The sequence below is a fragment of the Lissotriton vulgaris genome, chromosome 3_1 (assembly GCF_964263255.1).
Source record: "Lissotriton vulgaris chromosome 3_1, aLisVul1.2, whole genome shotgun sequence".
Lineage (NCBI taxonomy): Eukaryota > Metazoa > Chordata > Amphibia > Caudata > Salamandridae > Lissotriton > Lissotriton vulgaris.
In genome coordinates this window covers 711,857,746-711,872,212 of record NC_141689.1, presented here as the reverse complement: position 1 = coordinate 711,872,212, position 14,467 = coordinate 711,857,746, and the positions used below count along the sequence as shown (strand labels likewise).

Genomic DNA, 14,467 nt, shown 5'->3' with positions numbered 1-14,467 from the left:
ATTGATGCATATGGTGAAATAGTTCAACACTTTTAAGCTTCACATAAAGCAAATGCTCCAATGCATTTCGGGCAGGTGAGGCCCTTTCTCAAGGAGCGCTGAAAACATAAACGTAAACACCTATTTAGAATTGGATTAACCCAAAAAGGAAAACATGCATTTGTGCTTAAACATTGCAATGAAATACATTAGATCAAAAACCCATGATGGTTGCACATTGTGGTATGGTGGAATAATGGAGAGTGAACAAGGTGACCTAATGGCCCAGAGGTGGGACGTGGGGGGATGGGGTAGAAAGGGGGGGGGCGGTGCAAAGGTTGTCGCAGGCAAGTATCGGAGACACTTACGTGCAGGATGATCATTCAGTTCGGTGAAGACCTGTAGAAAAAGGCGTGGGAAAAGACTGTTAGCACTGTTTGTTTCAAGCCAGTTTGGCGAAACGTGAGGCTAATGCCCGTCGGGACCCCGACTTACTTGGTGTTTGGAAGGATGCTTGCAGAGCATCAGGTTTGAAGCTGCAAAGTGGCTGGTTTCTGGAGCGGAGTTTCCGCGAAGTTTGGGAGGGAAACTCCGCAGGAGGAGTTAAACAGGATTGGGTGAAGGGTCACGTGGTTCGGGGCTGAACACAGTGGAGGGACTGGGGTGGAATAGGGTGTAGCGGCAGCCATGTTGGAATAGGGTTGATGTGTACCAAATGTAAACATTGAGAGGTTATGCATATACTAATGAAACAGTTAATCATGACACTCAAGTTAATGCTGCCAAGGGTCAATGTGAAGAAGAAGTACCAAACATGGTACTATAGAAAAGCGCTTAGTTCAATTCGGTCGTTGAGGCCGTACGGCTTCATCGCCTGAAGTCTGTAAATCCAAGCAGTTTCCCGTTGAAGGAGAACTTTGTTGTTGTCTTTGCCCTCATTTTTGCGAACAATCTCAAGTACCATATACTTGAGTTGGGCCACGTTGTGATTTGAATCGTTGAAGTGGAGTGCTACATTGGATTTCTGGTTTTTAGTGCGAATATTTGACTTGTGTTCATTAAGACGAACTTTGATTTTTCGTGTTGTTTTACCCACATAGATCATTCCACATGGGCATTTCAGAAGGCAAATAAGGTTGGAAGAGTCACAGGTGGCGTCAACGTTGAGTTTAATTTTTAAACCTCTCATGGGGTGGTTTATGCTGTTTCCAGGGATGACATTGTTGCAACTGTTGCAGTTGTGGCATGGACGTGTTCCAGTGTGTGACATCTGTTTGGGTGGTGGTTTGGATAGCAGTTCTTTTAGGTTCTCTGTCCTTGTGTATGCAAACAGTGAAGCTAGAGCAAGCACATTAGCCTTCGGATCAGAAGAAACTGAACGGATTTATGCACTTATCAACGAGGACTTAACCTAAACGACCTCAAGTCGCACCAAGGAACAGTGTGTAAAACAACTTCTTTATTTATCAAAACGCCGAATCAACCAAAAACTCCACGCAAACACCTTGATCAAATACCACAAGGCCTTGCGCATACCCAGAGGTCTACGGATTACTTTGAAGCCTTCATTGCGCAAAAACTCACCAGTGTTCCAAGAGAAATGGAACGCTATACTGAACAAGTGTAGTCTCGATCTCATTCTCCTGATAGTAGAAGAATTGTCCTCCATCTTTTTGGAACTAACAAAAGAAATCAATGACATAGAACAAGAACTCAAGGATTCAATTACCCAAGAGGACCTAGCAAAAATTTTAGAGGACATAAACCTACAGTTGGATAAACACACGAAGGAGATAAACGAACGAAAAATTCGAAAATTTTGCCGGGACACCCTGGATTACAAGTTAGGGGAAGTGTACACCTGGGCCGACTTATACGCCCAGCGCCGTCGAAACAGACCGTACAACCAGAACACTGACACATCATCCTCAGGCAGCGAAAGTTCGAACCGTCCACCAAGGAGAACACACCCGGAACCCACTAAACCAGGAGAATCACGAGACACCAGACAAAAACCAACATCAACCGATACACCATCCACCTCCGAGCCTTTTTTAGAGGTAGGACCGGACGACACAAACGACCCCGTCGGGGAAAAAGAGCAGGAAAAGGATCAAGAAGGAAATCAATCATCAAACAAAAAGAAAGCCAAAACGAGGAGGAATCGTTAGTGATCAATATATCAGATGTACACCTCAATCCAAATGAAATAAGACTACTCCAGAAAGGCACATCTTTCATCCCCACAAGCAACACCAACTTACTGGAGCTGGACGTCAGCACCTTTAAGTTAACCCGGAATATACGCTTAAGGCATTTCTTTGAGAACATCATACAACCTACAACGGACAATAAAACCGATCAATTGCTGGGCCTGCGCCCAAACGTACATGCCTCCATGTAGTCACAAAAGTATAGACACCTTTGAAGCCCTAGTAAGACAAGACATTTCCAAATTGAATCTCAACAAAAAAACCAAACAGAACATCACAAGGAAAGATAAAGACACCCTTAAGAAGATCGCCGGTAACAGCACCATCGAATGTCTCAAAGCTGACAAAGGGGGTGCCCTGGTCATCCTCAATACCAGCATGTATGAAAACAAAGTGCTAGAACACATCTCTGACCTTGAAACTTACATGCCCCTTGAAGGAAACCCCACCAATGAATACAAAACGGAGCTTCAAACCATCGTCACAAAAGCACATGAAGACGGCATCATCGATGATCGCACCAAAAAATTCCTGATAACAGAACATCCGAGAAGCCCTACGTTAACCATGTTACCCAAAATCCACAAAAACCTCACTGATCCCCCATTCCGACCCATCGTGTCCACGAGAGGGTCCCTTCACGAACCGATTGGAAAATTCCTTGACCGTTACTTACAACCCTCAGTCATCAAACTCCAAAGTTACATCAAAGACACCACTGAATTCCTCACAAAACTTTCTGAAATCACCATCACCAATCATGAACATTTGATCCTTTGCACAGCAGATGTCAAGAGCCTATACACCTCCATCCCCCATGGCGGTGGCATAGAGGCCATTGAAAACACATTATTGAACAGCAACATCACCGAAAATCTACAAACGTTCCTCATGGAACTTATGGTTTATACACTCTACCATAGCTATTTCGTATACAACAACCAATGGTACTTACAGATGTCCGGAATGTCAATGGGCAATTGTGCAGCGCCGACGTATGCGAACCTCTACATGGGCGAATTTGAGTCAAAATATATCTACACTGACAAGAACTGGACTGACAACATTTTATTGTACGTCCGCTACATTGACGACCTCTTTTTCATTTGGAAGAACACGCAACACACCCTGGAAAATGCTCTGAACCTTCTCAACACTAAAGACAACCGAATTGCATTATCATGGAACACAAGTGACAAAGAAATTACATTTCTTGACGTTAAAATTACCATCTCAGAAAAGGGTTTAGAAACAGACCTGTTTCGCAAAACAACTGATCGGAACAATACCCTTCATCACACCAGCTTTCACCAGGACTCGTTGAAAAGGCACCAGCCAACTACTGAGAGTTAAAAGAATTGTATCCAATCCAGACACGTGCATCAACAGAATGAATAAAATGGGCAAAAGATTTCAAAGCAGAGGGTACCCACAAGATAGCCTCAATGAAACCATCAATAAAGTTTCAAACATCACTCGTGAGGAAGCCCTCAAAGGATCCATCAGTAAAAAAGACAAGAACAGAACAGTACTAGTATCTAGATACTCCACAGCCAGCAAAACCTTTAAAAGCATCATTTTGAAACACTGGCGCATTCTGTCGTCTGAACCTGACTTTGGAGATCTTTTCAAAGAACCCCCACTGTTTGCATACACAAGGACAGAGAACCTAAAAGAACTGCTATCCAAACCACCACCCAAACAGATGTCACACACTGGAACACGTCCATGCCACAACTGCAACAGTTGCAACAACGTCATCCCTGGAAACAGCATAAACCACCCCATGAGAGGTTTCAAAATTAAACTCAACGTTGACGCCACCTGTGACTCTTCCAACCTTATTTACATTCTGAAATGCCCATGTGGAATGATCTATGTGGGTAAAACAACACGAAAAATCAAAGTTCGTCTTAATGAACACAAGTCAAATATTCGCACTAAAAACCAGAAATCCAATGTAGCACTCCACTTCAACGATTCAAATCACAACGTGGCCCAACTCAAGTATATTGTACTTGAGATTGTTCGCAAAAATGAGGGCAAAGACAACAACAAAGTTCTCCTTCAACGGGAAACTGCTTGGATTTACAGACTTCAGGCGATGAAGCCGTACGGCCTCAACGACCGAATTGATCTAAGCGCTTTTCTATAGTACCATGTTTGGTACTTCTTCTTCACATTGACCCTTGGCAGCATTAACTTGAGTGTCATGATTAACTGTTTCATTAGTATATGCATAACCTCTCAATGTTTACATTTGGTACACATCAACCCTATTCCAACATGGCTGCCGCTACACTCTATTCCACCCCAGTCCCTCCACTGTGTTCAGCCCCGAACCACGTGACCCTTCACCCAATCCTGTTTAACTCCTCCTGCGGAGTTTCCCTCCCAAACTTCGCGGAAACTCTGCTCCAGAAACCAGCCGCTTTGCAGCTTCAAACCTGATGCTCTGCAAGCATCCTTCCAAACACCAAGTAAGTCGGGGCCCCGACGGGCATTAGCCTCACGTTTCGCCAAACTGGCTTGAAACAAACAGTGCTAACAGTCTTTTCCCACGCCTTTTTCTACAGGTCTTCACCGAACTGAATGATCATCCTGCACGTAAGTGTCTCCGATACTTGCCTGCGACAACCTTTGCACCGCCCCCCCCTTTCTACCCCATCCCCCCACGTCCCACCTCTGGGCCATTAGGTCACCTTGTTCACTCTCCATTATTCCACCATACCACAATGTGCAACCATCATGGGTTTTTGATCTAATGTATTTCATTGCAATGTTTAAGCACAAATGCATGTTTTCCTTTTTGGGTTAATCCAATTCTAAATAAGTGTTTACGTTTATGTTTTCAGCGCTCCTTGAGAAAGGGCCTCACCTGCCCGAAATGCATTGGAGCATTTGCTTTATGTGAAGCTTAAAAGTGTTGAACTATTTCACCATATACATCAATATGGATAAGATGAAGTTATGAAATGTAAACAAATGAACTTTTGAAAATACGTGAATTAAAAAAGTAATTCATTTCTGAAACTCAGGAGTCTGTCGTATTTATGACGAACCCAACGGTGTGGCCAATCCCAAGGATGCGTTTACACACCCTGTAACGCACTCAACCAGTCACAATTCTTCGGCGTACTGGGACGGTTACGCCACTTGTTGGAGCACCCTAAAACCATCAAAATCACCTCAAATTTCACAAATTAACTTTGCAAGCAACTATCCAAGCTGTGCGCCTTACCCTCGCATTTACATATCTCTTGATTTCTCATTATCCATCTGTACAGGAAGTTAAATCATTGGATTTCCCATCCATCATCCATTTGCAGAGGAAGTGACATCACTCGTCTCCTACCTATTTAATGGCTGCCAGAGCGTGGATAAGCAGCGAGCGCACTGATGGCGCGCCAAAGGCAAGCCATCTGTGCCCATCCGCGTCTGGACCTTGTCCCGTCCTAGGATGCTGGGTCCTCACCTTCCTCGCAGCTGCCAGGTTGCGACCCTCCATGCCCTCAACCTTGGCCACTGCTCCACACGCTTCTGTCTCGCTGCACCACACAACACCGAGAGAGCATTATCCTGTGCTTCCTGCATGTTTTCATGCACTTACCCACACCCAACACTTACCTCACTGATATAGCACCTAACACCCATCACTCTGACACACATACAGTTCTGCAACCACCCTTTCCCCACTGGCTGCAAGATTACCAGGCAAGACAGAATTCACAAGCCTGGAGGTGGAATCAACATCCTTCACAAGAGCATCATCAGCTGCACCACATCCATAGACACGTCAGCCTCCAATGAGGAACACCTGTCGTTCAAGTTCCACACCAGAGCCAGATTCACCCCTAAGAGATACTTTCATCGATAAATCATCGGGACCACGCACCAGCTTTACCATCACCATCACGGACATCATCGCACCACTCGCCCTTGATGCTTGCAATTACATTCTACTCAGATACCTAAACTTTGACCTAGAAGACCATGCCAACCCCAACCAGAGCACTCATTGAAGACCTTGGAAGCCTGAGCCCCTGAACCTCACCCAACGAGTAAAGAAACCTACCTATATCGCAAGACACCTCCTGCACCCTATTTTCACCAACTTCAGCAATAACGGAATCAACTGGTCTGCATCAGTTTCCTGTACAGACCACACCCTCATCAAGTTTAGCATCCCTGCCCAATCCAATGCACCACAGTCAGACCAATCTACTGAAACTGGAATAGCATCACTGACAAGGACTGGACACCGCTCTCAACACCCACTGACCCAAACACACCAGCAGGCTCCCCAAAGCCATCAAGAATTTCAACAATTTGATCAAGTCTTGTGCCACCTCCCTGGCCCCCTTCAAAAATACAACAAAACAGCAAGATCCTTACCCCATACATGTTGGTACACAGAGGAACTCAGGCTTATGAAATGACATTGCAAATAACTGGAGTGCAAATGAAGAATGAGCCAGGAGAATGAAGACACAAGCACATTCAAATCCGTACTGAGACGTTACCACCCAATGATCCGGCCCACTAAACACGATGTTCTGGCGGACTGCACAGATGCCAGCACCAACAGAAATTTTAACCATTGTGAAAGATTTCACCTCATCATTGGTCACCTCCAACTTGATCACTCGCTAGGAGTACCTCTGAAATAACCTCTCATTTTTTCAGCAAACATGATCTCCCCCATTTAAAGCTATTTCATTCCACAACCAGACCCGACAGACCTTACTAAACACCCTTTTCCAAAGAACTAATGCTAACCACATGGCCTATTATCACCCCGGATGATCTGCTGCAATCATGAAGTACATCCACTAAGTGGCCATATCGGACCCCTGCACCCACCACACCTACCCCAGAGGACTGCAACACATCAGCGCCATGCTCACAACTTTTCTGAATGCCTCAACCACTTCCAAGATCTTCTCAGATGCCTGGAAACATGCAACTATTCTTCTGTTGCTGAAGAAACCCTTGGCGGACCTTTCAACACTTACCAACTACAGATCGATCTCCCTGCTACTATTCCGACCAAGGTCTTAGAGAAAATCATCAACTGACACCTCACCAAATACCTCAATGACAACCAAATCTTGACACCACTCAGTCTGGTTTCAGACCCAACCACAGCATAGAAACTGCCCTCATCATTGCCATGTTTGACTTCCGCATGACTCTGGACAAAGGAGACACAGCAGCCCTTATCCTCCTGGACTTCTCAGCAGAATTTGATCCAGTCTTCAACGCCATCCTCATTCAATGCCTACATGACATCAGAATCCAACGACACATACTCCGATGGAGCTGCTCCTTCCTGACTGAAAGGACCCAGTCAGTAAGCCTGGCACCATATACCTTGGATACCCCCGGCCTCATCTGTGGAGTTCTGCGAGGATCCTCTCTGAGCCTGACTCTCTTCAACACATACACAGTTCCTCTAGCCAGCATCATCCGCTCTGATAATATCAATGTCCTCTCCTATGCTGATGACACACAACTAATTTTCTCCCTTACGCACAAGACGCACAGTACCCAGATCAATGCATGGATGACTGGAATTGCTCACTGGATGAAGACCAACTATCTAAAGCTGAACGTCGATAAGACCAAAATAATGATCTTCGGGAAGAGCACAACACCATGAGACTCCACCTGGTCACCAATAGAACTAACAGCAAACTCGACATAACCGCCCAAATCAATGCTGTCACCTACTCATACCTCCTTACCTTGAAGATGCTGGGGAAGATTTTCAAATGGCTCCACCACCTGGCAAACTGTCACGCATGACCACCCGGAAAATTGTCACACATGGCTGGTCACAAGCAAGCTGGACCATGGGAACACCCTCTATGATGGGATCAACAAAAAACTCACCAGAAGGCTACAGACAATAAACATATGTAATGCAGTGCCAATATGCCCCTTTACAAATACACGTTATGTTATGTTAGACCATTCAGAACTTGAAGGCCAGAATCACTTTTAACCTTCTATACCACACTCATTACACCACAACTGAAGGAGCTCCACTGGCTCCCCATTCATGAACGAGCACAATTTAAACTCCTCACACACATTTTCAGGGCACTACATAACACTGCCTCGGCATACCTCAAAAAATGTATCTGCTTTCACAAATCTCCCAGATGCCTCTGCTGTCCGGACTCCTATTTGCACATATCCCACACATACAGAAAACCAGATCCAGCTCGCTAGCTTTCTCCTACATCACTACTACTACAGCGTGGAAGCATGGAAAAACCTGCTGCTACAAATAGGAGCCACCTCCTCACTTTTTGAATTCCAATTCAGTCTCTGGAAAGAGTGTGTTGTAGGAGTTCCATCCAGATACCAAATCGGTATCTAATGTATCAATGTTTTTCAACCAAACTGTAGTTGCAAAGCATTGACATTTTTTAAAAATCTATTTGCAATTGGGAAGGGCTCTTTTTGGGAATGAACATAAAATAGGAGTTTGTTTAAAAAGTGCCTCCCTCTATCCTCTTAAAGAAACAAAAAAAAAAGGAAACTTTTCTTTTTAAACACAGCAGTTTAACCACATGGCTGCTAGGCGTTTTCCCGTCCTGCGCTGAAAAACCAAAATCACCATAATTCATGACGAGCTGGCCTTGTCATCCGCGCACGGCAGGTAAGCGCCATGACGAGCCCAGCTCGTCATTAGCTTCGAAGGGGTTAAAAAAGAAAGGGCTGCATTAAAAAAAGTTAGCTTTATTGAAAAGCAATCACTGACATGGTACTCTGTGGACCCAGCTGGACACCATTCCTGTGTTGTCCTCCAATTGTAGTAAGTTGGAATTTGGGACCTACCTCATTAATATTCATGATGTAGGTCAGATTCCGATCCACTAAGATTTGTCTTTTAAAAATTGACCTACTAGTACAAAGGTCAGTTCTTAAAAATCTTTAATGGTCACAAAAATATTGGTACAGTTCGCAGTACAAACTGTCAGTCAGCCTGATCTATTTAGAGTTGAGCAGGGTTGTCAGGTTTCCGACAGCAGTGCCTCTGCTGGCTCTGCTGCTGGCACCTTCCACTGACAACCTGTACATCTGGGCCACCCACCCTATTTAGAGAGGACGGTCTGATGTGTTTCTGTTTGGAAAACCTCTGAATATAAATAAATACTGGTGACCACCACACCCTAGGAGAAAACTACCAGGGTTTTCGAAGTAAGTATAGTTTTGTTTTTCAGAAACAGACTCCCGCTTCAGTGAGTTTATTTTTTAAAACAAAAAATCGTGGTCAGCTACTGCCTACAAAAACTTCGGCAGCTCACCAATCTTTCTGTTTCTTCACAGGAGCTGCCATCGCACCTGTCTGTCTGCATCGCTGTGTCTGTTGCGCATATATTTATTTATTTAATTTAATTGGACTGCTCACTCGGCGCTGCCCCTGCCTCGCTTTCACCTTTGACCCTCCATTTTGTTGTGGATATCCCCTGACCCTCCCCTCTTCCCCGCTACCGCCTCCCTGCTGCCCCTCCCACCCTCCGCCCCCTCTACTCTCCATTTATGGACAGATGGTCCCACGCGCAGCGTCCACGCGCTACGGCCGCCCCGAAGGTGCGCCAAAGGTAAGCCCGTCTACGCCCGTCCGCGCCTGGACCCCGCCCAGCGCCAGACCCCGTGGTCCTCGTAATGCCCACCCCTCCCGCATTACTTACGATGCCACCACCCTCCTAGCCCTTAACCCCGGCCGTTCCCCCAACTGCGTCCAAGCCGCTCCTGGACACACCCATGGACCCTTCTCCTGCAACTCCTGCAAGTTGGACAGCACCAAGAACAACTCCTCATCTACGAACACACAACAGATATCCGACCCCAACCACCTACAATGCATCCTGCTCAACACCCGCTCAGTCCACAGGCACGCCATCGACCTCTGGAATCTACTAGACACCATCTCTCCGGACGTGGCCTTCCTAACAGAAACATGGATGAACGCCACATCACCCCCGGACATCACCATTGCCATCCCGGAAGGCTATAAGATCATTCACAAGGACCGTACCGGCCACACAGGAGGAGGCATCGCTATCGTCCATAAGAAATCCATCCGCATCTCAACCAGCTCAGACGTCAATCTCGCCAACACTGAACACCTTCACTTCCAGATCCACATCGACCCCAAGACCACACTCAGAGGCACCCTCCTTTACAGGCCACCAGGACCCCGCGCACAATTTAGTGAAGACATCACGGACTTCATCACTCCACACGCGCTCCCCTCCGAGGATTACATCCTTTAGGGAGAACTCAACTTTCACCTTGAAAAGAACAACGACCGCAACACCACCACCCTTTTGGACAACCTCGCCAACCTCGGACTTAAACAACTTGTCACTACCCCCACCCACATCGCAGGTCACACACTCGACCCTATCTTCACCTCCAGCAAACATGTCTCCTTCAGCCACACCACAGCTCTCCTTTGGACTGACCACAGCTGCGTTCACTTTACCTACAACAAGCCCACATCCAACAACCACCCCCAACCCACTCTGCAAAGAAACTGGAACAAAATCACCATCGACCAGATCTCCTCATCGCTTCTTCTAAACTCCCCAGCCCACTCCTCAAACCCCGACCAAGCAGCGATTAACCTCACCCAATGGCTATCCAACAGCGCTGACATCCTAGCACCACTGAAAAAATGACAAATCAAACTAGGCAGCAAGAAGGCCTCCTGGTTCAACGATGATCTTAAGAAATCCAAGAAACTCTGTCGCTCCCTTGAGAAGGCCTGGAAAAAAGACCCAACCACCAGCACCAAGGACGCCTTCAAAAACGCCACCCGCATACACCACCAACTGATCCGGAATGCCAAGAAAGCCGCTTTCAAGGACCGACTAGATAACAACGCCCACAACAGCAAGGAATTATTCAACATCGTCAAGGAATTTACCAACCCCTCAGCCAACTCCAACGACATCACCCCCTCTCAAGCCCTCTGCGACTCCCTAGCCTCATTCTTCCACAACAAAATTGCAGACATCCACAACAGCTTCGACAACCGACCCGAAGACCAACCCACCCTACCCCCTGCAGGTCCCCCACCCCCCTTGAACATCCTCAATGACTGGAAGCCAATCTCCACTGAGGACACCATCCGTCTGATGAACTCTATCCACTCAGGATCCCCCACAGACCCATGCCCTCACCACATCTTTAACAAAGCTGACTCCATTATAGCACCGCACCTCCGAGACGTCATCAACTGCTCCCTCAACTCCGCAACCTTCCCTGAAAGCTGGAAACATGCCGAACTCAGCGCCCTCCTGAAGAAACCCACAGCTGACCCCACCGAACTCAAAAACTACCGCCCTATCTCACTCCTTCCATTCCCGGCCAAAGTCATCGAGAAAGCGGTCAACAACCAGCTCGCCGCATTCCTCGAAACCAACAAATCCCTCGACTCCTCACAATCCGGCTTCCGAGCCAAGCACAGCACTGAAACCGCCCTCATCGCAGCAACAGACGACATTCGAACTCTACTGGACAATGGAGACACAGTCGCCCTCATCCTCCTCGACCTCTCCGCAGCCTTCGACACGGTCTGTCATAGCACCCTTTTACAACGCCTCAGAAACGTCGGAATCCAAGGAAAAGCACTGGAATGGATCACCTCGTTCCTCACCGGAAGAACCCAGAGAGTCCGCCTTCCACCATTCAAGTCAGAGGCCACTGAAGTCATCTGCGGCGTACCACAAGGATCTTCACTCAGCCCCACCCTCTTCAACGTATACATGAGCCCCCTCGCGGTCATCGCACGCCAACACAACCTCAACATCATCTCCTACGCCGATGACACTCAACTGATCCTATCTCTCACCAGAGACCCTAGCACTGCCAAAACCAACCTGCATGAAGGAATGAAAGAAGTAGCCGACTGGATGAAGCACAGCCGTCTGAAACTGAACTCAGACAAAACAGAAGTCCTCATCCTAGGCACCTCCCCCTCCGCCTGGGATGACTCTTGGTGGCCAGAGGCCCTTGGAAAAGCACCCATCCCGACGGACCACGCACGGAACCTGGGCGTCATCCTGGATTCCTCACTCTCGATGAACAGACAAGTCAACGCCGTTTCTTCATCTTGCTTCAACATTCTTCGCATGCTCAAAAAAACATTTCGTTGGATCCCCACCGAAACTAGAAAAACGGTCACCCACGCTCTGGTCACGAGCCGACTGGACTACGGAAACACCCTCTACGCCGGTACCACCGCAAAACTCCAGAAAAAACTCCAACGCATCCAGAACGCTTCAGCCAGGCTCATATTAGACATCCCGCGTAAAGAACACACCTCTGGTCACCTGAAAAACCTCCACTGGCTCCCCGTCAATAAGAGGATTACTTTCCGGCTCCTAACCCACGCACACAAAGCACTCTACGAAATCGGACCTGAATGCCTCAACACACGACTGTCCTTCTACACCCCCTCCCGCCAGCTACGATCCTCCAACCAAGCCCTTGCCACTGTACCTCGCATCAACAAAACCACCATGGGAGGTAGATCCTTCTCCTACCTGGCAGCTAAAACCTGGAACTCACTTCCCACTTACCTTCGCCTTACTCAGAACCACCTAGCATTCAGAAAGCAACTTAAAACGTGGATATTTGACAAGTTATTCCCCACCCTTCTTCAAGCGCCTTGAGACCTTGAGTATGTAGCGCGCTATATAAATTTATTGACTTGACTTGACTTGACTTAAGGCATAGGGATCACTGCAGGGCTGGTAGTGATCTCACAATTTGGCGGGCTGTAGTCCATCAGGTTGGCGGATATAATGTCCTTTGCCACCCCGACGATGCTAAATCCTCTTATTGGATTCTAATCATGGGTTTACAAAGGGGGCAAATAGAATTTTACTTGACTATTAATACATCCATCTACATGGAGCTCCTGGTCTGAAAAAAGCACACACTATAAACTGAGGCGAACCAGACATACCACAAGGGACTGACTTACCTTCAATTTACGGCGTGCATTGAACTCTTGGAGTTTCTTTTGTGCAGTGTCCATGTGTGCAAAATTTGCTGCCTTTCCTGTGACCCATGGATGCTGCAACGCTTGGTGAGTGGTGAGGCGCTTTTTAGGGTCGAACACAATCAGCTTTTTAACCTGTAAATTACAAGAGTGAACAAACGAGAAATTAACATATTGCTACTTATGCTGGTGTAAATATATCGGCAATGATGTTCTGTGTTTTGGGAGGCCTTGTTGCCAGTTCTTTATTGTCTCAGGCCATTACAGGGTATCACTGTGCTGCATGAAATTCAGGACAAACCCATTTAAAGACAATCGTCATTTTCTGGTATACTTTAGGGGGGGGGAGGTATTCCAAATGAAGAAAAAGTATTTGAACGTGAAATGTTACTGTAATAAACAACGTGGATTGACAAATCAAACTGCTGAATGTATAACTAATATGTATTCGTTATCTGTAAATCCAATCCCGTCTTAGCTAAAAACGAAAAGACAAGTGGGCAGAGAACAAAAGTGCAAATCCCAAATAGCTGTATTTTGGAACTGACATCTAAAGTCATGGATTTCCCCCACGGTAATGAAGTTATATTTTTCATATCCCAATGTTTTGTAAAATGTAATTCAATGAAAGTACATCATATTAGGGTGGAAGGGGAACCTAGGACAGTCCTCCAATATGTAAAAACAGGCAGTCTGAGCCATACAGATAATCATAGAGAGAGCCTATCCCTATCTACATGTTTTGTAAAATGTAATTCAATGAAAGTACATCATATTAGGGTGGAAGGGGAACCTAGGACAGTCCTCCAATATGTAAAAACAGGCAGTCTGGGCCATACAGATAATCATAGAGAGAGCCTGTCCCTATCTACAAGACTTTGGGAAGATGGAAGTGGCTGTTCTCAAGAACATTGAGGAAATAAATGGTGACAGACTACATTTTACAGTAAAATCAGTTTTTACATATATAGGGACATATTCACAAACAACATTTATTTTTAGTTCATATTGTAGCGCTAAAATAGTATTATTTATTATAATATTAAACATTAAAGTATTTTAGTGATTTCTTTTTTAGTTTATTAATCTTTTAAACTTTTTCCTATGGTTAAATATCAGGAGATCTGTCCCAGTGTGGGAGACCCCCGCCTACATGTGAAAAGTTACAACTAGTAACATTACACTTGTAAATTAGGCTGCAATCCTCAAATTTAGAGCATGGGGACATTTAAGTCTCGACTTTTGA

General features: G+C 46.1%; 1 protein-coding gene across 2 annotated transcripts in view; it reads right to left on the bottom strand.

The window, feature by feature from the left end:
* Positions 1-14,467, bottom strand: part of CAMK4 (calcium/calmodulin dependent protein kinase IV) — a 1,210,775-nt gene that overhangs the window by 2,991 nt on the left and 1,193,317 nt on the right. For both annotated transcript variants that reach the window (XM_086961011.1, XM_086961012.1), the window contains exon 10: positions 13,204-13,356. In XM_086961011.1, coding sequence (XP_086817137.1) covers positions 13,204-13,356 — 153 coding nt within the window. The remainder of the gene's footprint in view (positions 1-13,203; positions 13,357-14,467) is intronic.